Source organism: Pleurodeles waltl, chromosome 3_1, assembly GCF_031143425.1.
Source record: "Pleurodeles waltl isolate 20211129_DDA chromosome 3_1, aPleWal1.hap1.20221129, whole genome shotgun sequence".
NCBI classification, from domain to species: Eukaryota; Metazoa; Chordata; class Amphibia; order Caudata; family Salamandridae; genus Pleurodeles; species Pleurodeles waltl.
This window is the reverse complement of record NC_090440.1, coordinates 1348060303-1348083908: the sequence shown is the minus strand read 5'-3', so window position 1 is coordinate 1348083908 and position 23606 is coordinate 1348060303. Positions and strand designations below refer to the sequence as shown.

The window sequence follows — 23606 nt, the reverse complement described above, 5'->3', positions numbered from 1 at the left end:
CCTGTCCTGTGACATCTCTGTTGTAATATGTCTCATGCTGTGGGAGGCTCCGCCTTCTGACCATTACACTGGCTGTTCGATGCAGGGGGGCATGACCTCACCACAGTTGTCAAGCATGCCAATTTTTTATGCATCAATAAAGACACATATACAGTAGCTGTGCTCAATTGTGACTTATTGTGCATATCATGATGAATAAGGTCAAAATCAAAGTGTTTAAATGAAAAAAGGGATGATGAGTTAGATCATGGTGGGTGGATTCATCAGAGTAGTAGCTACAGCAGTTGGTTACACAGGTCCAGTGTACTTGTACCATGGGAAAATGAAGTCATGTCTCAGAACAGTCTACAGGGTGTCTCAGTATCACACAAGGGTGACATATCAGGCAAGGTTCACTTCCTGGCAGTGGGTTTGGTCTTGGCATCTGCTCCAGCTGGGTGGACGTCCACGTTTGTAGTGGGGGTTCTTCAGCTACAGAGGAAGGGGTGTCTGAGGCTTGTGGTTCCCCTGGCAGGGCTTCCATTCCACTAGCTGCCTCAACTGTAGATGAGCCAGATGTAGGTTGCTAGTGGAAGGGGCCTGATGGTGTATTGAGGAACCAATGAGGGTGGTATTGATGTCCCTCAGCAATGGTAGCCATGATGACATTATGTGCCTCCTACTGCTGCATGACTTACTGGTGATATTCCCTCTGCAGCCTTTGATCCTTCCCGAAAATGGTGATAATTTGGCCCATCCTGTCCTGGGAACTTTGATATGCTCCCAGGACATGGGAGATGGTTTCCTGGTCAGTGGAGTCCCTTTGAGTCCCCACCCTCTGGCCCACAGCATCCCTCCCACGCACCCTAGCCACAGCTACATGTGCCCCTGGCATGGTGTGCCCACTCCCAGTGGTAGCAGGGCCATCATTATCAGGGATGTCACAGTTTGACTCAGGTCCCTGTACTGTGGGGCACACACTAGTTTGAACAGGTCTCGGGACACAGGTTGGGGGAAGAATGGTTGCTTGTGATGTGGTAGCACCAGGGGGTGGGGGTTGTTGATGTGGGCAGGGTGAGGCAGGGAGTCGTTGACTGACCTGGTGTCCCAGATGGGCTAGGTTGTTCGGCGTTGTCCAGGCATCCAGGCGTATTGTCCTCACTGGGGCCTTCATCCTGAGGGGAACTGGCAGTGTCTGGTATCCTTTCCATGGTGGAAATGGCGGAGAGAGTGACACACAGAGTTCAGGTTGGAATGTGTGTTAGATTACCTTTTCATGAGATGCATGATAGTGGCTCTACATGATTTGCTGCAATTACACTGACAGATGCTGCAAAGCATACCTCTGTTGTACATACTACTCTGTGACTTGATTTCCATACTCCATGTTCAGAGATGTCATAAGGATTTGGTACAGACTGCACTGCAGATGAGTTCTGTTATTGTCTGAACATTGACATGACTGCTCACCTCTGTTGCCTAGTGATTTGTGAGGCTTGCTAGTTGTCACAGATTATAGCTGAACAATGCACAATTGTTTCCTAGTGGGAACACAGTATGTGAGTATGCAAGGATAATACTCCTGTATCTAGATGTATGCATGTGCATCGACTCAGCCATCTTACTTTCCTACCCAGGTCAGCCTATTTCTGACTTGGGATATTTGATCTGCGGCCATTAGGAATGGTTACTCAGCTGTAGCTGTATATTGTTTTGTATGCTATTGTGAGTGAGCCATTGCATTTCTGTTATTGCCATGTACTGGTCCTCACTAGTACATGCATGAAATGTGATGTGTTGTCCACATTCAAGGTGTTCAAAAAGTTGTGTTAGTGCATTCTGGAAGCCGTAGTGATTTGATTTGCCAGTCGTTAACATGCCATTGCCAAGGGCTGTGGAGCAGTTTGGGCTGGGTGGAGTGGTGGCATGTAGGGGAGAGGATTTAGGTGAATAGGTGGGAGGTGCAGTGGGTAATTTAGTTAATTAGGGAGTGTTTAGGTGGTGAGGAGGCATGCAGGACAATACAGTTGTGTGTGTTGTGGGTACTTACCAGACTTCAGTCCCCCAGGTATTCCAGTCAGGCCCTCCGGATGCAGTAGGTTGAAGACCTTCTCCTCCCATGATGTGAACTGTGGGGGAGGATGTGGGGTTCACTGCCAGTCTTGTGTACAACTATCTGGTGTCGTGATGCCATGGAACGCACCTTCCCTCTTAGGTTGTTCCACCTATTCCTGATGTCGTCCCTTGTGCGTGTATGGCTGCCAACTAAATTGACCCTGCAACTATCCTTTCCCACAACTCAATTTTCCTGGCAATCGATGTTTGTTGGACCTGTGCTCCAAACAGTTGTGACAATTACATCCACCATGACCCTCGACTCGTTGTCAGTGAAACGTGGGTGTTTTTGTGGGGACATGGTAGTGGTTGTGTGGACGGTGTGTGGGGTGTTGTGAGTGTAAGGGTGGAGTGTTTGGTAATTGGTGAGGTGTGGGTGGTGCGTTGTGAGGGTGAGACGCTTGTTGTGGATTGTGTGTGCTCATTATGTGTCTACCGTGTTTGTTGTACTGGAGTGTGGTGTATGCTGAGTGAGATGTGTATGTGTGCCCATGGTGTAATAGTGCTATATCTACCTTTTTTGGCTTCTCTGAGTATGTCTGTAGCACTCTGTTTGCAAAGGATTGTGGGTTGTGTGGGGGTGTGTTTTATAGTGGTGTGTGTAGGTGTGTCGGGTGTGTGGATGTGTGTCAGGTGTGGGGTATTCAGACTATCCAATGTGGTGTGCGGTTCTGTCTGATGTGAGTTTTGACCGCAGCGGTTCGCACCGCCAATGGTTTACCACCATGGAAGAACGGCTGTGGTGATTTGTGGCTTGTAATCTGATGGGTGGATTTTTGTCGGGCTGGCGGTGCTAGTGTTGGAACTGCCTCTTTCCAGCCCTCCAGTGTCCTGGCAATCTCAGATTTGTGGCTGTTTTTTGGTGGTCTTCACTGTGTGACCCTTAATAAGGTGGTTGGATGTCAGCCAACATGGCGGTCTTTTGGCGGCCGCCACGGTCTTCCAAAAAGACTGCCAAAGTGGTAATGAGGCCCTCTGTGATTTATGAAGCCCCTGTTTCGGGTAAAAACATACTTTCACAATGTACGTTTGATGATCACAGCTCTTTAGAACCTGAGCATGAAAATGTTGTTAACAATTCTTTATCCAATGACACTTTGGGGGTCATTCTGACCCTGGCGGTAAAATCCGCCAGTACCAACGATCGCGGGAGCACCGCCAACAGGCTGGCGGTGCTCCCATGGGCATTCTGACCGCGGCGGTACAGCCGCGGTCAGAAACGGAAAACCGGCGGTGTACCGCCGGTTTCCCGCTGCCCTGGGGAATCCTCCATGGCGGAATATGGGGATTCCGACCCCCATACCGCCATCCTGTTCCTGGCGGTTTTGGCCGCCAGGAACAGGATGGCGGTAAGGGGTGTTGTGGGGCCCCTGGGGGCCCCTGCAGTGCCCATGCCAATGGCATGGGCACTGCAGCGGGCCCCGTAACAGGGCCCCACAAAGATTTTCAGTGTCTGACACTGAAAATCGCGACGGGTGCAACTGCACCCGTCGCACCCCTTCCACTCCGCCGGCTCCATTCGGAGCCGGCATCCTCATGGAAGGGTGTTTCCCGCTGGGCTGGCGGGCGGCCTTCTGGCGGTCGCCCGCCAGCCCAGCGGGAAACCCAGAATACCCGCGGCGGTCTTTTGACCGCGCAGCGGTATTCTGGCGGTTCCAGCCAGGCCGGCGGCTTCCGCCGCCGGCCGCGGTCAGAATGACCCCCTTTGTGTTCTACAGGCAGTTACATCGGCAATTATTACATCACATGTAACATTTAAGTCTTTTACATCACAGATAAGTCACCTAGTTCAGATTTAACATACACAAAACCATACAATTTCATCAGTTATAGTTATCTCAAATGACTATAACTCATGGTCTAAGGCAACTATAACTCGCGCCCCCTCCATGCACAGTTTTCTCATCAATACTTTAATTGTAAATGGTGCAGTGATATTATCAATGATGTCATAGAAGACATCACAACTGATGTAATATGTGGGTTAATTAGCAGTGCATGGCGAATGTGCAAGTTATAGTTACCTTAGGGCACTAGTTATAGTTACATGAAATAACTATAACTGCTGAATTTGTATGGTTTTGTGTGTGTAAAAGCTGAACCTAACTATAACGTCCCTGTAATCTTTGTTTTTTTTATCAGTGAATTTCTCAGTTTTTTTAATGCTGTTTCTTAACTATAACGTCCCGGGTCCCCGGCACATTTTTTATGGGAAGGTGAGCTCATTTGGCCCCAGTGATCTCATCCCCCCAGTGCCCGGCAACATATTTGAGGGGGAGGGGGGCAGCCTTTCTCCATTCTGATTTCAGCCCCGGGGACACTATTCCCAGGGCCTAACTAACAAAGGGTGGGTAACCTGGGGCCTATCCAGGCCACCAACCATATTATTGTTGGGCCCAAAGAACACCCTGGCCCCAGTCGGTTCTCTGTATCCAACGGGAGCCAGCATTTTCCCACTGCGGCTTCACTACGGGCAGAGCAGCCGATGAAGTCTACTCCCAGCAGATGGAGCATTTTTCAAGTTCCTGCCTACTGGGAGCAGACTTGTTGTCTGCTCTCACTTGCTGGGAGATTTCAAATTGCTCCCACCAAGTGAGAGCAAACACAGGTTTCCCTGCACGTGCTAGTGCAGGATCGGAAACCACTATGTCCCAGGTGTAGGCACTTAGCAAACCCGCCCTGGTGCATGGGGTCTCTGGGCCCGAACTGGCCCGGTGAGGCTGGCTCTATGGCCCTCCTTTCTCTTTCCACATTTGGCTGGGCCCTGGGGTGAGGGATTGGAGGGGGATGGGTGGCTGGTGCCACAATTGGCATGGAATAGGGGGTGGGCATATGCACCCCCCCAAAAAAATATATATATATTTCTGCACCCCAGGACCTGGCCCACCTGGGGTGCTTAAAGAAAAGAACGCAAGCGCAGGAGACCGTGTGCTTGTGTTTTAAATTTTGCAGTGGATTCGGTGATCCTCTAGGAATTTGTGGCAATTGTTTAAAAAAAATAAAAACATTTTTTTTGACCCCACCACCAGGCCTAGGGGGCATGTGTATTCCTACCCTGCCCCTCTGCCTTTTTGTGCGTTTTTTATTTTTTTTTAGAACTCTGGACGGATTCCTGACTTCTAAGATGGCTGCCACCAATTACTAGTAAAAGTGAATGCAGCCAATAAGATCTCAGTTTGAGATCTGTCAGAGGAGAAGACCCTTTGCGTCTCTAGAGATACATAAATATTTTTTCTTTAATTACTCCAATACTACTGGACAGATTTACACCAACTACAAAAAGCAGACTTTCTGGACCAAGATCTAGCTTTCTACCTCTTTTGGGGTAATTCTGTTCAGTGGTTCGGACTGTAGTTGTGTCTAAAATCCCTATGGGAATTTTTTGGGGGAAAATGTGTTATGGGACCCCCCCTTTTTCTCGATTCCTGCTTGACAAATCACCCCCAAACCTTTCCAGACAGCAGCTGGGAGTGAGTGTCAAACTAGTTTTGAAAATTTTGTAAAGATTTATCAAACTGTACCAAAGTTATTAGCAAAAGAAAACCACGTTTACTATGGAAACTAGGTGCTAACTATAACTACCTCCTGGCGACCTCTAGTAGGTAAAACTTTCATAAATATATGTGGACTTACATATAAACACGATATATATGTGTGCATGTGTGTTCGCACACATGTATACATATTTTGTTATTGTTTAGTGTCTTTATTTTGTAAGAGTTCAAAATTAATGTAATGCTAAATTAAAATTAGTTTATTCAAAAATTAAAATTAATGCAATTTTTATTAATTACATCTAAGGTAATCAATATTTTAAAATAGGATTAATATTGAATTTAACTATGATTTAATTTCAATATTTAAAAATATTTTATATAATACATAGTTATAGGATTTAAAATGTGTTTTTGTTGGTTAAGGAATTTTGTTTGAAAAAGGGTATTTTTTTTAAGATGGTTACAGGATTGTAGTGATAAGGAATTTTTAGGCTTCAGCCATGGGTAGTGTTCAGGGGTGAGATGTAGTTTTTAGTGTTCTGGGAAGATTAGTGTTTAGGGGTAGTAAATAGTTTTTAGCGTTCAAGAATGGGTAGCTTTCAGGGATAGTAAGAGGTAGTAGGGGGGGTTTAAGTGTCAATGATGGATAGAGTTTAAGTATAGCAAGGATTTTTTAGATTTCAGGGAAGAGTAGAACTTAGAGATAGGAAGGGATTTTTACACTGCAGGGATTTTTGGTGTGCGGGCACACAGCATCCCACTGCTCCAGTGCTAAGCTGATTACTCCTGGATAGGGCTACCCAGACTGGTAGTCATGCACTTTTGAGAGCAGCTTCGGGCATGAACCGCTGCTCAAACATTTGGCTTTTTTCAGCCTGGCAAAAGTAGGTAGAATCTGGGCCGTATAAAGTTTGTGTAGTTTCTGCTCAGATTCTCAGCCTCAATTGCTCTTCCACTTCCTTTCCTTTCATACAGTATTTATTCAGTAGGAAGCAGTGTCCATGCCTTTAAAACATAAATAAATAAAAAACTAAAATGGTGCATGACTCCTGTTTTTGTCACCTTTTACTCAGTCTGCAGAATCTCTGCCTGACTCATTTTGCTTTATGGATTACTGAGCTTTCTAAGATTACCTCCCTTTTTAGTGTACAAGAACACAGCATCCTGCCGCCCCGGTGGATAAGGTCATTAGTCATAATTATAATTTGCGTGTCTATCTCAAACATACAGCCACCCACCTCACCACTAGGCGCTGTATTCCATAACATGATAACCGCAACCCCCCACTGCAGTGTAGCTTACTAACCATATGGGACAGCCCTTCAACACCCTACACAGTTGCAGTAAACGGTATACAAATGGTACAATACAACAGGTAATGTAAAATTATTTTAATTAAATAAAATTAATTAAAGCTATAATTAAATTATATTAATAGTATGGGAAATTTAAAACATTAATTTAAATGTACAATTAGACCCATTTTTGGAATACATATGTGTGTGTGTTTTAAAAGGGTTAGAAAAATAAGACTTACAAACATGTCTGCAAAGTAAAGGTACTCACGATGTAACTACTACAATGTTTGAACTGCTGATGTAAAAGTAGCAAACTACTGACCTACACTCACTTACATCACTACAGATATTTCTCTAGAAACTCCTTTATTGTTCATATGGAATTCGGTCACCGAGAAGGGAACAGATTACTATATTGAACTGAAATTGCATTTATACAGTGGGTACTACCCCTGGGTACCAGGCATTGAGACCCCCTACTTTTATTTGCTCACCACTAGCAAACCGTTTCTTTACCACGTTTAAGTTAGATCTTTCTGTAAATCGTCTGATTCTTAGTGGCGAAATGTCCAGTGAGAGGTACTGGGGCCTGTATGAATTCAACTTCTCTGACCCTTTGGGTTAGACTCGAGTCTCTGAGTGCTGCTCATGGAAATTCCAGTGGGTGGTGGAAGTGTGGACCTTCATTGTTGCTTCCGCTGGGTTTTTGCGGAAGGAGCATTGCCAGTGTTGCGTACAGCAGTCTTGCTTTGTGATCGTTCAAAAGGTGAAAGCAAAGTTCAGCGGTCAACTGAGGTTCACTGTTGAATTTAATATAGCCTTAGAACCCGCCGTAGCGGGCTCTACCGGCTATTAAAGGCCCGCTCCCCGCGTTAAATGCCCAAGGCCGAAGGCGAGGGCTTTTAACAAGGGAGAGGGACTTTAATAGCCTGTAGAGCCCGCTACGGCGGGTTCTAAGGCTATTAGAACATTCTGCCACACAGGGCAGAATGTTCTATTAAAAAAAAAAATGTTCACGGAGCCCGAGGGGATTTAAATCCCCTCGGGCTCCGTGAGGCTTTGTTCACAGCTGTTGCTGTGAACAAAGCGAACATTGGAATGTTGGCGCTGCGGGCTTTTACCAGCCAGTAAAAGCCCGCAGCACTCCATTGTTTTCAATGGAGCCCCCAGCATTCCAATGTTCTAATTATAACGGAGCCACCTTCATACAGCCTTACAATCTGATTTCATGCAATCAAGCTGCAAGAGGTCACCGTAAAAGGCCGATAAATGTTTATTCCAATGTGGGATATCAGCAGTATGGAAAGGGATTGTTTTCTTCTCCTTCTCTGTTCTAATGCCCCAAGAGAGATTAGTGCAGTGGTTCCCAACCTGTGCTCTGGGGACCAATGGGGGTCTGTGAAGCCTCCTCAGCGGGTCCCCGACTGCTTAGAAAATTAAACAATATTAACAAATTAGCTCCCCAGATTAGCTCCCCAGTAATGATTCATTAGGGGGGTCCCTGGATTCCAATAATGATTTAGTGGAGGTCCCCAGGTTCCAGTAATGATAAAGTGGGGGTCCACAGAAGTCAAAATGTTGGCAACCACTGGACTAGTGGATTTTTTCATTTCTGTCTATTTTCACATGTTCTCAGATGGAAAAAGCTCCTTGAAGAGCGTGGTGCCTGCCGATAACGTGATGTGATTGGGCTCCGTTGATGCTATGACATGAATCACAAGACACTAACGGGGCTATCGGGATGGACCGCTGGATTCTACACAGAAGGTCGCACCAGGCTGCGTTGTTTTTTCTAGACGTGTTATTTTACAATATGGTCTTTAAGGTCTGCCCATTCTTTTAATTGGGTCGTTTCACTGTCACTACAAAATGCTTGCTTTGGATTGGTGGAAATGGTTATCACTCCCTCCTTGTGCACTTTTGAAACCTTCCATTGAGGACTGCCCCTATTACTTGTGTTCCTTCTCTTCACGTTATTTATGACACTTGGTGAGTATTCGTTTTTTAATAGGGAGTTAGCTTGCTTTTGAAGAACAAACTTTCCGGAATATTATGTTTTGGTTTTTTTAAGCTTTTGCTTTTGAGCTAAAATGGGAACACATTTGAAGAACCACATTGTTTTCTTTTTATTTAATGTTTCTCTACATCTTTGTTGTGTTTCAGCTGCTTGTTTTATTTTTGGCATGTTTTTTTTTTTTTTAAAGAGTTTCCGTTTAATACACAACAGAAATGTGCTTTCAGAGGCTTGTTCGTGTCTCCTTCAAGAATGTGGTGAACTCTTTTGTGCCTTGGTGTTGCTTCTTTTTAACACAGGAAATATACCCTATGTTTACTTTCATTTGTTGTTTTTTGGGGTAATTTAATTTTCTAGTAGTGCCTCTTCTTTAAACCCATGAGAGGAACGCTCTTTCACAAACCTGGCTATTATGAAGTTGAATTGGTACTTTTTATCTCTTTATTTAGGGTCGCCCTGCACAACAGACTTGGGTGCCTTTGCGTTGTTTTTATTTAACTTTGGGAAAGAACGTCACTTGTAAAGAAACAGTTCATATTAAAAACATTTTAAAAAGTCGGGCCGTTATGTTTGACTTGCTGGCTCAGGTGATATTTATTGCTTTATTGCTGGAGAAGCATGTACTTTGCTTGGCATTATATTTCCATACTTGACGCGAACGCACTTCCCTAAACCTAATGGTATTAGTAATTATATTTTGGGGGCTTTTAGCTTTAACTCCCTGATTTTGTCTGGAAAATTGTTGTTTGGGTATTTTATAGACTTATTTTATAGTAGGGACTCTCCTTTTAATCCACTGGAGGAACGCTTTATTGGTATTATGAGGGTGAATTTGAAGTTTTGTAAACTCTTTCGTTTCCGTCTCCTGTTACTACAGGCTTGGCTGCCAGGAAAACAATGAGACTTTTAACAGAGTAGTTCTCATTCAAATAAAAAATACACAGCACGTTTCCTTTCATTTCCTGGCTCGGGTAAAACATAATGGGATTAGTATTTTTTGGGTGACTTTTACCTCCTTGTGTTCATCTCTCTCTCTCTCTTCCACTCTCCCTCTCCAACCCTCTACTCTCTCCCTCCCTTCTCTTTCTTTCTCCACCTCTCTTGTCTCTCTCTTTATCTTTCCTCTTCTATCTCTTTTTTCTCTCTCCAGCTTTAACTCTTTCTTTCATTTTCTCTTGCTCTTTCTCACACATCTTTAACTCTTTTCTCTCTGTCTTTATTTCTCCATTTGAAGAACCACAATATTCTCTTTTTATTAGATGTTCTCTTCTTTTTGTTGTTTCAGCTGCTTGTTTTTTTGGGATGTGTAATATTTGTACTGAGTTTCCATTAAATTTTAATACACATCAGGAACGTACTTTCAGAGGCTTGTTAGTGTTTCATGTAAAAATAAGGTGGCTTCTTGGGGGCCTTTATGTTGCATCTTGTTAGATTCTAAAAAACATGACACCTTAGTTTGATTTCCTGTTTTTTTGCCTCATTTAATAGTAGAAGTGCTCATTTCAATTCACAAGAGGAGCTCTCTTTCACAAACATTGCTATTATGGAGTTCAATTTGTAGTTTTTACCTTGGGTGCCTTCTCATTGATTTTATTTAACTTTGAAGTACAAGAAGACTTTCAAAGGAGGTGTGCACACTTAAATGAAAAAACGTGCTATGTTTCCTTTAATTTGCTGCCTCGGGTGATATTTACTTATTTATTGGTGAAATGCATAATTGAACAAGCCAAGTCAGCACAACATTACCTTTTACAAGCATGCAGTAATTGTCACTGTATTTTACTATGCAGACATGTAATTGGGGGTGCGCCTTCAAAGGGACTGGCCAACAACAGGCACATCAATGCTATCATTTGTTTTGTTGCTGATAAAAACACTCCTTCAAGGAATCAATTTGGCGGTCTGGTCGGAAGCCCTTTGTTCGTTATCCAGTTGCCATCTTTTGTCAATATGAACTCAGCACCCCCAAACTCCAGGTAAAGTGCTTTTAAACACAGGCTGCTCCAGTTCACACTTCTTTAAAAAAACACCTCCCATGCTTCTTCATTCTTTCCATGATACTTTTATTTTCATTAATTAATTAATGGGAAAACGAACAAATTCACGTTTAAAAAAACAAGGTACGTTTCGTTAGATTTGCTGGCTCGGGTGCTATTTAATAATTTATTGATAAAAATGCCTACCCTTTTGGCGAACTCTATTACAAAAAAAAACAAGCATTTTCAATCCAACGGGTCTCGTATTTGCTCGAGTTAGAGCTATTAGCGTTGTAAAGAAAAAAAAAAACGCAGCTCTGCGTGGAAAATAAACAGATAAAGTAGTCCAGACCCCAGGCTTAAAACATCGAGCCTCGTATGTTTTTAGTAGTTTACTGGTGCTGTGAAGGTGGGCTAAACACCGGAAAAGGCATGACGTATGCATGCCTTTCACAAATGAAAGCAAGCCGATTTTAAAAGGCAAGCCCACGAACCAATGAAAGTGACTGACGTGACATGGGCGTGGTTTGAAGCCCAAACAGAGATTACAGAATGGACGGAGACTTTGCGCTCGCCCATAAAAAACTTTACTAGGAAATTCTAATCACTTTTCTAAATACAGCTTCATTTCATACATGTTTTCCTTTTCTCTCTATATTTGTTTTTTTTAAATTAAATTTAAGATTCTTTGGCAAAATCATGGGTGCATTAAAGAAATACCCCTAAAAAAACGTGCTTTGAGTGCCTTCCTGTTGCTTCTTTTCAACTTCGGAAATACACAATATGTTTAGTTTGAGGTGCTGTTTTTTTTTTTTGGATCATTTCATTTTCTAGTAGAGGCTCTTCTTTTAATCCATGACAACAACTCTCTTTCACAAACATTGCTATTATGGAGTTGAATTTGTCGTTTTTACCTCTTTATTTAGGTCTCGCATCACAACAGACTTTGGTGTCTTCACGTTGCTTATATTTAACTTTTTACCAGTCGCAGCTTGTGGTGATTACAGGAGGAGGGGTGCCACTTGGAGGGGGTGGGGTGGAATATTAATAACTTAAAAAAATAATAATAATAAATAAATAAAAACTTACCTCCGCATTGCGCTGCAGCTCTTCCGTCTCCTTAGCAGGCTGGCACCGGCTCCCAGCCTGCCCTGCAACCAATCCTGACGCTGCTCAGAGCAGCGTTAGGATTGGCTTGGAGTGCCCAGCAAGGGAGCCTGTGCCTGCTATTTCCAAAACAGCAACACAGTGCCGGGCTGGAGAGAGCACAGTATGCATGTGTGTTTGACTGGCCCGAGACGGCTGGCCAAACACACATGCACAGTGCACAGTGCACAGTGCATCCCGCTCGTCGCCATCATCCCCAATGCCCCACCCATTTAACAATGAAAGGATATAAGCTTAGTTTATTATCCTTTCATTGTTAAAAGATTTGCAGCGGTTGCTGCTGGCAGGGAGGAGACACTCTTCCGCAATAGCGGAGGAGCCGCCCCTGCTTTATACTCTTTCTGTCCTTCCTTCTCTCTCCCTCCCTGTCTTTCTCTTGCTCTTCTCCTCTTTCTCTCCCGCTCTTTCTTTCTCCCTCTCTCTCTCACTCTCTGTCTTTCTCTCTATTTCTCTTCCTTCCTCTCTCCTGTCTTTCTCTCACTTTATTTCTCACTCATTTTGTCTATTTCTGTCTATCTCCTTTCTCAATTGCTCTTTCTCTCTCAACTCCTTCCTTTCTTCTCTATTTCTCTCTCTTTCTATATTTCACTATAACTCACTTTCTTTCTCTCGTGTTGTCTTTTTTTCTCTTTCTCCCTCCTATCTCTTTCCTCTCACTTTTGTTCTCTCTCTCTGACTACCCCTCCAACTCTGTCTACTTCTCTATCTGTCTCTCTCTCCCTCTCTTAATCTCTATCTCTCACCCTCCTCTCTCTCTATCCTCTCTTCCACCCTCTTGCTTTCTTTCTCTTTCTGCCCTTCTCTCTCCTTAATCTTTTTCTTTCTCTCTGTCTTTCTCACTTTTTATTTACTTATCTTTCTCTCTCTTCGCTTTCTTATTTTCACTTCGTCTCACTTTCTTCTCTCTCTCCCTTCCTCTATCTTTCTCCCTCTCTCTCATTCTCTTTCTATCCTCTCTCTCTTTCACCTTCTTTTGCTCTTTTTCTTTCTCTGTTTTGATCTATTTCTATCTATTTCTATCTGTCTTTTCTTCTCACTCCGTTTATCTAATTCTGTCTGCCTCTCTAACTCTCTCTCTCTCCCACTCTGTCTCTGTCCTTCTTCTATTACTTTCTTTCTTTCTCTCTTCTTCATTTTATCTCTTTATTTCAAATTCTATGTGTCTCTCCTTAGAGCATCCCTTCTGCCAGCCTGGGGGAATCGGGGTACATTATCCGGAGGGCAGCGCTGCTTGCAGTGCTGCCCTGTTGGATAATGTTATCCCCCATCGTCAGGCTGCCTGTCGGTGGTAGCCAGGCAGTGGCAGAGGCCCGCCACAGGCAGCCCTCCTTGAGTTGTTTATATGGCGTTTCAGACCGCCATGCTGGTGGCGGTCTTTTACGCCGTCACCGGCATGGCGGTCTGAACCGCCACGTACATAATGAGGGCCTTTGTCTCTATATTTCTATTTCTCTATCTCTTTACTTTCTCTTTTTCTTTCTCCGTCCTCTCTTTATCTCTCTTATTCTCTCTTTGTCTTTCTCTCTTTATTGCTATCTCTTTTCTCTATCTCCCTTTCGTAATTTCATTCTAACTATCTCATTCTCTCTCTTTCTCCTTTTTTTTATTTCTCTGACTTTCGACCTCGTCTTTTTTACTCTCACTCCTATATCTCACTTCGTCCTCTCACTTTCTTCTCTTTCTCTCTAACTCTATCCCTCTCTCGCTGTCTTCTATCTTTCTTGCTCTTCTCTTTCTCTCCCTCACGTTCTATTTCTAGTTATGTCTTTCTTCTTCTCTCTCTCTCCCTCCTTTCTTTCTTTTTTTCTATATTTCTAACTCTCATTCTCTCCATCCATCTCACTTTCTCTTTCTCTCCTCGCTCTCCCTCCTTTCTCTTTCTAGCTCTCCCTCCTCTCTTTCTCATCTCCCTTTCTTCCTCTCTTTCTCTCTCTCTCTCTCTCCCCTCTCCTCTTTCTCTATCTTTTTATCTCTCTCTTCCTCTGTCTCTCTACCGCCTCGCTCTCTCTCTTTCCCTGTCTCTCTAACTTTCTCTCTCCCTCTTCCTTTTTGTTGTGTTTCAGCTGCTTGTTTTTCTTTTTTTGGGATGGTTGATTTTTAGGTCGATCATGAAAGCGCTTTGACCTGTTGTGAGTATTGTGGGCTTTTAACCACGTCCATCATTTTTATTAGTTCGTGGGCTTGCCTTTAAAAAAAATCACCTGATGTCATTGGTAAATGCTTTACGCTTGTCCAGCATGAGGCTGTTTTTGTCACGCCTTGCAGACTGCCCCTGTTACATGGATTATTGCATGATTGCCGATATACTTCAGCATGGGCAAACTATTTTTTTTTCTTTTGTCTCTCCTCTTCGTGCTGCATGGCAGACATGCCGCTCACTGCACAAACAGGCACAATAGCTCGATCTGTGGTATTGGAGTACTGGTCACATCGTTCACAGTTACTTATTCAGTCGTTTCTTGTAGGTCTCCCCTTAAAACACTTAAAATTGGTAAATGCTTTGTGTAAAACAGAAATCCTCAAAGCAAAAGCGGCTCTTCTGGCACAGTGGGAGAGCTGATGCTACAACATTCACTGAACATGGGAAAATCACCCTATAATGCTTTGCAGGTCATTACTTTTACAACACACTTCTGCTCATAACTCAGCCTGTGTTGGTCCTAGGACAATGGGACCACCACCAAAATGTTCAGCACAATACACTTCGTCTGTCTAGGTCATCTCTGGGTTCCCACACTAGGTTAGTGGAGACCCCAAAATAATAACCCCTCCCACCAGCCAGCATATTTTTAAGCTCTCATGGCTGGAACTTTTGTTTTATATCAAAGAGTAGTTAATGTTTTAAGGGCCTTGTTTACAATATTATTGCAGTGGGCCTGCCAGCCGTGCTATATGGTTACAGTGCCTGCCAGTGGCTAACTATATAGTTACATCACCACGTTTCTGACAAATGCTATTTTCGTTGTGGTGTTCTATAGGCACTGTTCTAAACATTACAGTCATATCAACATTCTAAAATATTTTACAAAACAGTTTTGCTCATAGCTCAGCCTGTGGTGGTCCTAGGACATTGGGACCACCAGCACAACATTGACCACAACATGCTCTTTCTGTCTATATCATCTCTGGGTCCCCACACTATGTTAGTGGGGACTCCAAAATAATAACCCCCACCACCATTCATTATATTTTTAAGTTCTCTCTTGGTTGGAACTTTTGTTTTAGAGCTGGGAGGACTTATGTTTTATGGGCCTTGTATATAATGTCAATGCAATAGGCCTGCTAGACCTAAAAACACCCTCTAGGGGCTAAGTATATGGTTACACTGCATTACTTTCTCCTGGTTTTTTTCATTCAGTTATACCATCTAGTGGCTAACAATATGGTTACATGACCATGTTTCTTACAAATGATATTATTGTTATGGTGCCCTCTAGGGCTGATTTGAGCATTACAGTCTAATGCTAAAAGTTTATTTCTGATAAAGGTTTATATGATAATTGTATATGTTTTAATAATCTCTCCGTATTACAATTCTGACCATGATTCAGGCCAACATAACATCCTTCTTACACAATGAATGAACCCACTTTATATGTTTTGGGTGACTCTTCTAGTTTATCTCTCCTCTGTGGCTGTCTTGTGTCATGGGAATTGTGTTAGCCATCCAGCAACTCTGATGGTCAAGTGGTGAAAGTGGTGTTCTACTGGAATTAGCATGGCAGATTTCAATTAGGATGCTAGATGGCAACATTTTCATCTTTTGCTGCAGATAGAGGAAGAATGTAAATTAAAGCGCTTTAGTTATATGCAGGGCCACTGGAATTATATGGCAGGAAAAGATGAAATTATGAGGTAGGGTTGACCAATTTATGTGGCAAGAAAAGTCCAGTTATGAATTTACAATGCCAATAGCTCTAACTCAAGCAAATGCAAGACCTATTGCATTGCAAATGCTTGTTTTTGGGAGTGGTCTACTCTCAAAGGAGTGTGGGGTGGAGCGCCGAGAGGGAAAACAGCACACACACTGATTGATATGTAGAGCCAACAGGATCCTGCTGCAACAGAACACACAAATGCAGGAAAACCAGATGAGTTCTTAAATATCACAGCTTTTATTGTAATAAGTTAACATCTTGAAATCATATCACACAGTCCGAGGGGAAAAAATCCTTACCGCATTTACAAAAGTGCAGACTTTTTTAAATCATTTACGTTCCTTAAATAAATAGTAGCTCAATTAGAGTACTCCGTCGAGCAAGAAGAACCAAACATCTTCCTAAACAATCTCATGGCTCAAAGTGTTCACCAGTTCAAAGGCAGCTGGGAAAATCCACAGGGGTTTGTGGGAGGCAGTGAGCGGCTCTGCGGAGTTCAGCATCCATGCATGGCGGGTCAAAAAGCAGGGTGACAAGTGCGAAAAATAGGCTTCTGCAAAAAGTGAGGCACCGGTACTAGGCTAAAGTGTACCCTACGTTTTCAGTGCTACTGAGGTACAAAAGGGATCAAAGATTAGTGCATGAGTGGAGCACCCACCAATGTTCTTAGTAAAGGCATCCTTAAGGTGATCGGTAAGTACACCGTCCTGTTTCAGCAGCAGCGCCCTGCTCGCTTGTACCATTTCATGTTCAGCAGCCGTACCCCACAGGGGCCTTTAAAATCAGCCCCAAGGGGTCCTTACTGGAATGCAGAGACGCATATAATAACCATTTACTATGATCACTAAGATGGCCTAATCGGTTAATGGCTTGACAAGTGCAACGCATGCCACGTCTATGCTAGGCCACCACTATTCATAATCATGAAGAGTCTGTATGAAGAGTTGTGCTCGAAACAAACAGCTTCCTGCGTGTGTCATATTGGGGGTACTGGCAAAGGCTTGCATCAGGAACGCTAATTAATCTAAAAAACATCAGAGAAGATTATCTATTTCTTTTTGTGGGATATTGCATGACAACAACAACTACAGGGCTGAGTAATAGGAAGTTAATAGGATATTGCTGCAGCTTCCAAAGCCAAAGGCGGTAATAAGTTACCCATAATCTTTTTCAAATAGTCCTAAATAGTCTTCCCATGATCACACACCTCATACACTCTCATAACAGGTCCATCTACCGAGGATTCATTCAGTTTACAGGATACATGCTTGTGATAAAATTCAGGCCTCCGGCTACTTGACAGCATGTGTCCAATTCTGCAATATTTTTTTTTTCTAATCAATTTTGTCACTATTTTTTCCAGAGAAAATTTTGCTAACATGCCACTTTACTAATAACGGCTCTGTTTTCTACTTCATCTTTCAATTTTGTGAAGCACACAATCACAAAAAAAAAAACTCTACTCCAAAGGGTTTGGAGCCCCAGGACACACTTACCAAAAATCACTGTCCCCATCAACATATATTCAGCACATTTTCTTTAAAATGTGCTGACACATTGCCAAAGTGACTACTCCAGCCCCTTCAGCAATGAACTACATGAACTAATTGATTCTCTATGTATGTTGCCAATACAGTTGCATTTGTAAGGATCACTTAGGTTCCAACAAGTCTACAAAATGTAATCTTCTAAAGAGCAGGGTCATTTCTAAATTCATGCACAGAGGCTCCTCCTTCTAATAAGCAATACATTCCAAAAAATCGAACAGAATCTCCATTATTCAAGCGTGTTGTCAATTTTCCTTCTCAACAAGTAGACATCATATGCTTCAACTACAAGCATCCTTGATATGCTCAATACCCAACAACTGAAACCTGCACTTTTTTCTATAGGCAACAACACCTTTCCATTCTTGCAATTGCAGACCACTAGATGGGGGTACTAGCAAAACACATCAAGACCGTGAGACACTCAAACAACCAACATAAGTTTTAGTTTTTCCAAAAGAGAAACGATTTTAGAGTTGGAATTTTTATACAAATGTATTTAAGGCATACCTTCTTACAACCAGTTATGTTCTCCATTCCCACAGGGTGCATCTTTACCACTACAGCGGAATTCAGGTACAGGACTGCACATGAGGAACTCCTACAGTGACAAATGTCTCCTGTATGAAACATTGTTTTATGCTCCCCACCCTGCAATCTCTCCGTCATTTCTAGAGAATCCCTTTCTGCTAGAATGTCCCTGTTGCTTAAGTACTCTGTGCCTTGTCATAGAAAATACTGAGAAACGTAAGCCTCCAGTGACATGTTTCAGCCCAATGAAATGATAAAGGGCCAGACAGCATCAGATTACAGCAAAAGAAATATGCTACAAGAAAGGAGCTGTTGTTGCTACCTTCCTCAATGGGGGAAGCGCTGTAAGGTGCCTGAGATAAAGGTGTTCTGTGGATGCAGACAATAACTTTTAGAATCCATCAGTCTTTTCAACAGTGTCATCATCATAGAATCCATTTTGATCCGGGCATCATGGTAAAAAAGAAAAACAAAAAAAAAAGATAAATATAAATACACATCTACATGTACATTATATTATATTAATGCATAACCACAACAATCGTTAAATAATTTTAAGCTAACCTTGGACTACTTGAAAGCTTCTCACAGGACACCACTTAAGTTTTGATATTGCAGCAGCACTGTTGTATCTTAAATATGTTCAAAGTAGTCACTCAGGCTACAGGAAGCAAGAGTGCTGACAATAATAGTTTTAAAGGCATCTCAGAAATCATGGAGAGTAAATGGGATGCCTGGGGGAGAATGCCACCTGTAAAGCCAATTCACAGACGGCTTTGCAAAGGCAGCACCTGTGCCATTCTCCACATTTCATAAATCCTACCTGATCATTTTCACAGCAGGTCTTGTACAGCCTGTATTCTGCACTATTCTAATTTCAATGACTGTCCTACAGAGTACTAGTCTTAGAATTATACACTTGCCATTCATTTAACGGGCCGTGCATGTGGGAAATGAAACAATATGGCAGACTCTGCTGATCTCAGTTACACGATCAACAGTACAATTCAACAGTGCCGAGTACAAATACAATAAACGTAGGTTAAAATAATACAATAAGGCAGGTCTTTTAGAGTGGACTCTGGCGTTGGTAGAAAGCAAAATCATTGCCCAGGTACAGAGGCTTTGCTTAGAGAAAGAGGCCCCCTTTATCAGGTACACAGAATGTTCCTTAAATCATATATGTAGCTGTCCTACTAGTGACCAAAACTATCCTTGGCCTAGATGCATGGGCACTGGTCGTAGCATGTGGGTAGACAGGCTGACACACCTCTCCCTCAACTTCTTCTCTCTCTCTCTCTCTCTCTCTCTCTCTCTCATATTGTATGGTGGCGCAGTAACCTGAAGACCCTCCCTGATGGACAGCATTCAGTGTAGGCTAAAAAGCAGCAGAGAGGAATGCACAGCAGTATGCTGAAGACCACGAAGACTCTGACAGCAATGTGTCCAAATAGTCAACACAAAACATCACACAAATAAGTGAAGAATTATATCTTTGGATTTTGGGATCTCTTTGTGATGTCTTTTAAAACACCCCAAAAATCATGCCACACCTGGGAGGTTTTGCAATAGGAAAAACACTCATCTGTAGGCACAGCAGAAACATGGAATGGGGAGGGGCAAGTTTCAGGGCAAAAGCGAAACCTTCGGAGGTTGTGGCGAGTGCCACAAAAAAGGACAAGCTACTCCTGGTAGCGCACAGAATATATATATATATGTATATATTCGGTCCAGTGACTTCTTTGCCCAGTTTTCTTTTTACTTAGACCTATGTGGATAACCCATGTACGTAGCCACATAACCATGCAGCAGACTGGCTAGCAAACATTCCATGTATAGGAAGGAGTGATGATAGACTAAGAGTACTCATGTTACTTTGGTATTGTGCCTGAATATACTTCAACGTCCCAATACTCATCCTAAATCTGTTCTGGAGCGTAGCGTAGTACATGAAAACTACACGGATAGAATGTTACAACAGCCAAAATTTGTGCAGCTTAAATAACCTGAAGAAAATATATTTTTCAGCATGGTCTGACCAAGTTGGACATTAACTCTGAAACTACCACATAGCACCTACAAACATATGGGCCTGGTCAGGCAAACGATATTCAGATGTCAAACAGACCAGGTCTCTGGAAGGTCAACAAACAGTCTTGGCTACAACCAAATTAGCATGGATTCTTGCTTGTGTGGACAAACCAAGAAAAGAGTAACAGTCTAGGATGTAACAGACAAATCTCAAAGCATGTAACAACTTGAAAATGAGGGTAATTCTGAGAACTGTCTGTTGTCAGGCCACTCAAAAACATGTTTTTTGACTGCTGAGGACGATCGTGCACAGACGAGGTGTCGGAATTCTTCTAGCCTACAGATGGCTCGTCCCATCAATTTCATTCTTGTGAAAAGGAATCAAAATGGAGAAATCCGAAATCTCAGACACTGCTCTTTGAAAGCATACACCCTTCATCTGTTCTGTTTTAAAGCAAAAAAGAGCTCAAGGCTACGTAATAAAGTAGGCGGCAGACATGGTCAGGGGCAACTGTGAATACACTGGGCTTCCTTGTTTGGTGCGGGGGTACTTGCTCTGGCAGTTGCCTCAAAGTGAGGGAAGATTTACTTATAGGAAGGAGGGAGGGCTCTGACGACAAAGCTCAATAAGGCATGCAGGATGGATTGTGAAAGCTAACCACTGAAGACTATCATGACCGTCTGTGACAGAGGGAAGCTGAAAGTTCAAGAGAAGGTGATACAACCTTTGAAGGTAATGCTGAATGAGCAGAGTGGATGGATATTCAGCATCCAATGTAGGGGGATACGCTTTGAAGGAAATGCTGAATGTCTGGGGTCAAATTGGGAGTAGGGGTAGAAAGATGAAGGGAAAAGGAAGCTCAACGTTAAGCGACATAGGGTAACCTATGAAGGTATGATTGTCTAATGTTAGGGTGGATACTCCCCTTAGGAGACATTGCACATCACAAACACACTTATAAACCTATCATACAAGAATATCATGAAAGCGCAGCCGACTTGGGAAACACAGTCATCTGGTAGAAGCAGAACTTGTTCAGCAACTGGCCTTTTCTGTGTTGATCACCACCCTACCTATTTGTGGAGTCTGGCCCTCTTGCTTCTTTTAAGGGTTTTGGACCATGTTTACAGGACAGAGGAACCATATATTATATGGCTCTCATTACTATGTAAGTGACAGAGAACCATGGGACTGTGAGGGCTCTCTGTTCACAAAACTAAAGTGGGGCTTTCCGGGACCCATACCACCAGTTGCAGATCCAACATGCAGACGATAAAACCATAGCGAAGGCCTTTAGAGATATGAAAAACCACTCATGATACATGTGTCAAACCATCAACTCATTTCAATTTGGGGGGTCCATCCTGCATCAAGGCAATGTGAAGTCCACCCCACAGTAAAAGCTGCAAAGCACTAGGGAAGCTCAGTGCCTCCTGGATGACAGTATTTCATGGAGGAGCTTAAGCTATGGGGTTCAGCGAGACAGCACTACTGGTGTTTAGCTGGACAGCACTACTGGAAGGAAGAAGTCCTGTCTGTCTGATACTATTCAGGCGCCATCCCTGCTCACCACCTGCCAGCCTATCGAGCCCGGTCTGTCACTCCTTGGGGTCAGCTGGGCTGCAATGCTTGTGATGTCAGACCTTTGCTATTTGCCTAACTGTAATTCAAGTCAGTCTTCGCTGCCTGCCATGCTCCCATTGGCGCTAGCCTTTGGCTTGGACTTGAAAGAAAATCGCTTGATGAGGCGCCGTGAAAAGCTGCCCGATTTCTTCCTCGTATCAGAACTGGTGATGGCATTGGGGATGTCATCGTGCGACTGACTAAGGCCAGCTTCCTTCTGCCGCTTCCGCCTCCGGAAAAGGAGCTTTGTCCCGCTCCGCAAGAACCCAACTGCAGCAGAAAACAAGAGGTAAAATTTAAAGTAAGTTGAGGACATGAGGCTAAGCAGGTACAGAGAATTAGAGAATTTATGTATATATATATAAATTCTCTAATTCTCTGTACCTGCTTAGCCTCAAAGATATATATATCTTTACATTCACTGAAAAAAACGAAGTATAGTATATAGTAAATATAGTATAGTTAGGTCAAATGTTCAGTAACAACATAACGTTTTAAACTCTGAAAACCACAGAAATTCACCAGTTGTAGTTACTTGAGATAAGTCTAACTTTAATTCGAGCCTACGCCATGCACAGTTTTCTCATCAATAATTTCACTGCAGATGTTGCAGTTATATTATCAATGATGTGATAAATATGTCATGAGTGATGTAATATGTGGGGTTAATTAGCAGTGCATGGCGAGGGCGCAAGTTATAGTTACCTTAGGGCACTAGTTATAGTTACTTGAAATAACTATAACTGCTAAATTTCTATGGTTTTGAGCGTGTAAATTGTGAATCTAACTATAAGGTCCCGTTAACCTTTGTTTTTTTAGTGAATTACTAAGGTTTTAAAAAAAATCTATTTGCTAACTATAACAACCCCACATGCAGCCAACCCCTCACTGTGCACAGCTTTTGGCCATCAGAGATTAATTTTTCAATTGATACACAGACAGCAGTATTGCACTACTCATCCAACACTAATGTAAAACCGTTGCTGAAGAAACAACTTTTGTTTAAAAAATTTTTTTTAATCGCTGTCATTGTAAGGGCTTTAATTCTGCAAAACTGACGTTGGAAGCTACCTTCACTTTCATCACTGGTAGTCTAAAATGCTAAAGATTAAGGAACTAGAATGCTGTTTCACACTAACGTCTGGTACACATAATGAATTTCGGAGATTATGGGGCGAACTAGTATAGGAAGGGCCGTGGTTTTTGCTGCTAAGATTCGGGACAAGGTCGAAATATTTGCTTTTACTTCCTATTAAATCAAAATAGTTGCTTCCAATATTGGGATAATGGGTAATATTTGGTCCGATCTCTTTGTACTTTACTGCATTACTGTCGAAAGCTGAATATGTATAGCCCTTTTACTCTGCCGTGATTTGTGATAAAAACTGTTTTTCTTTATACTGTAAGATTAATTGATGGCTTGTATGAACTCTTTCAAAAATAAAAATAATTGAATTAAAAAAAGACATAACGAATTACATAGATGTTGCATCTTAAACGTCGTTTAGAAAAAAATATCTTTCCACTGGATGTAATGTTAATGTTAATGATTTATAGAACGCATGGATACGCAGGGGCTTTCCAGCGCTAAGAAAAGGTCTGCATGTAGATTTTGTAATATTGACTCATTTGGTGCAATATTTTTGTGGGACATATTCGGAATACATCATTTTTGTCCAGTACCGTTAGGATGACACCAGGGCCTATATTAAGTAACACTGCACTAATGCAGTGCAATTTTGAAGTGACATTTTTGCTGACTAACCAGAGGAAAAAATATGTTCACGAATAGTGCAGAAACACATATGTTGCAGCTACAATTAAGTTCAAATGTTGTGTAGAAGCCTCAAATTGACATCATTTTGTATTGTTGCTGTACTTGAACACAATAAAATCACAATGCACTACTGCAAAGTTTACATAATTTAGCCCCAGCTTCCTTCAAATCT

The 23606-nt window shown here is 42.5% G+C and overlaps 1 protein-coding gene across 1 annotated transcript in view; it reads right to left on the bottom strand.

Moving 5' to 3' along the window:
* Positions 1 to 16138: 16138 nt before the first annotated feature.
* C2CD2L (C2CD2 like) overlaps positions 16139 to 23606 on the bottom strand; it is a 121238-nt gene continuing 113770 nt past the window's right edge. Inside the window, exon 14 of the mRNA XM_069224821.1 lies at positions 16139 to 21927. Coding sequence (XP_069080922.1) covers positions 21707 to 21927 — 221 coding nt within the window. The 3' untranslated portion in view covers positions 16139 to 21706. The remainder of the gene's footprint in view (positions 21928 to 23606) is intronic.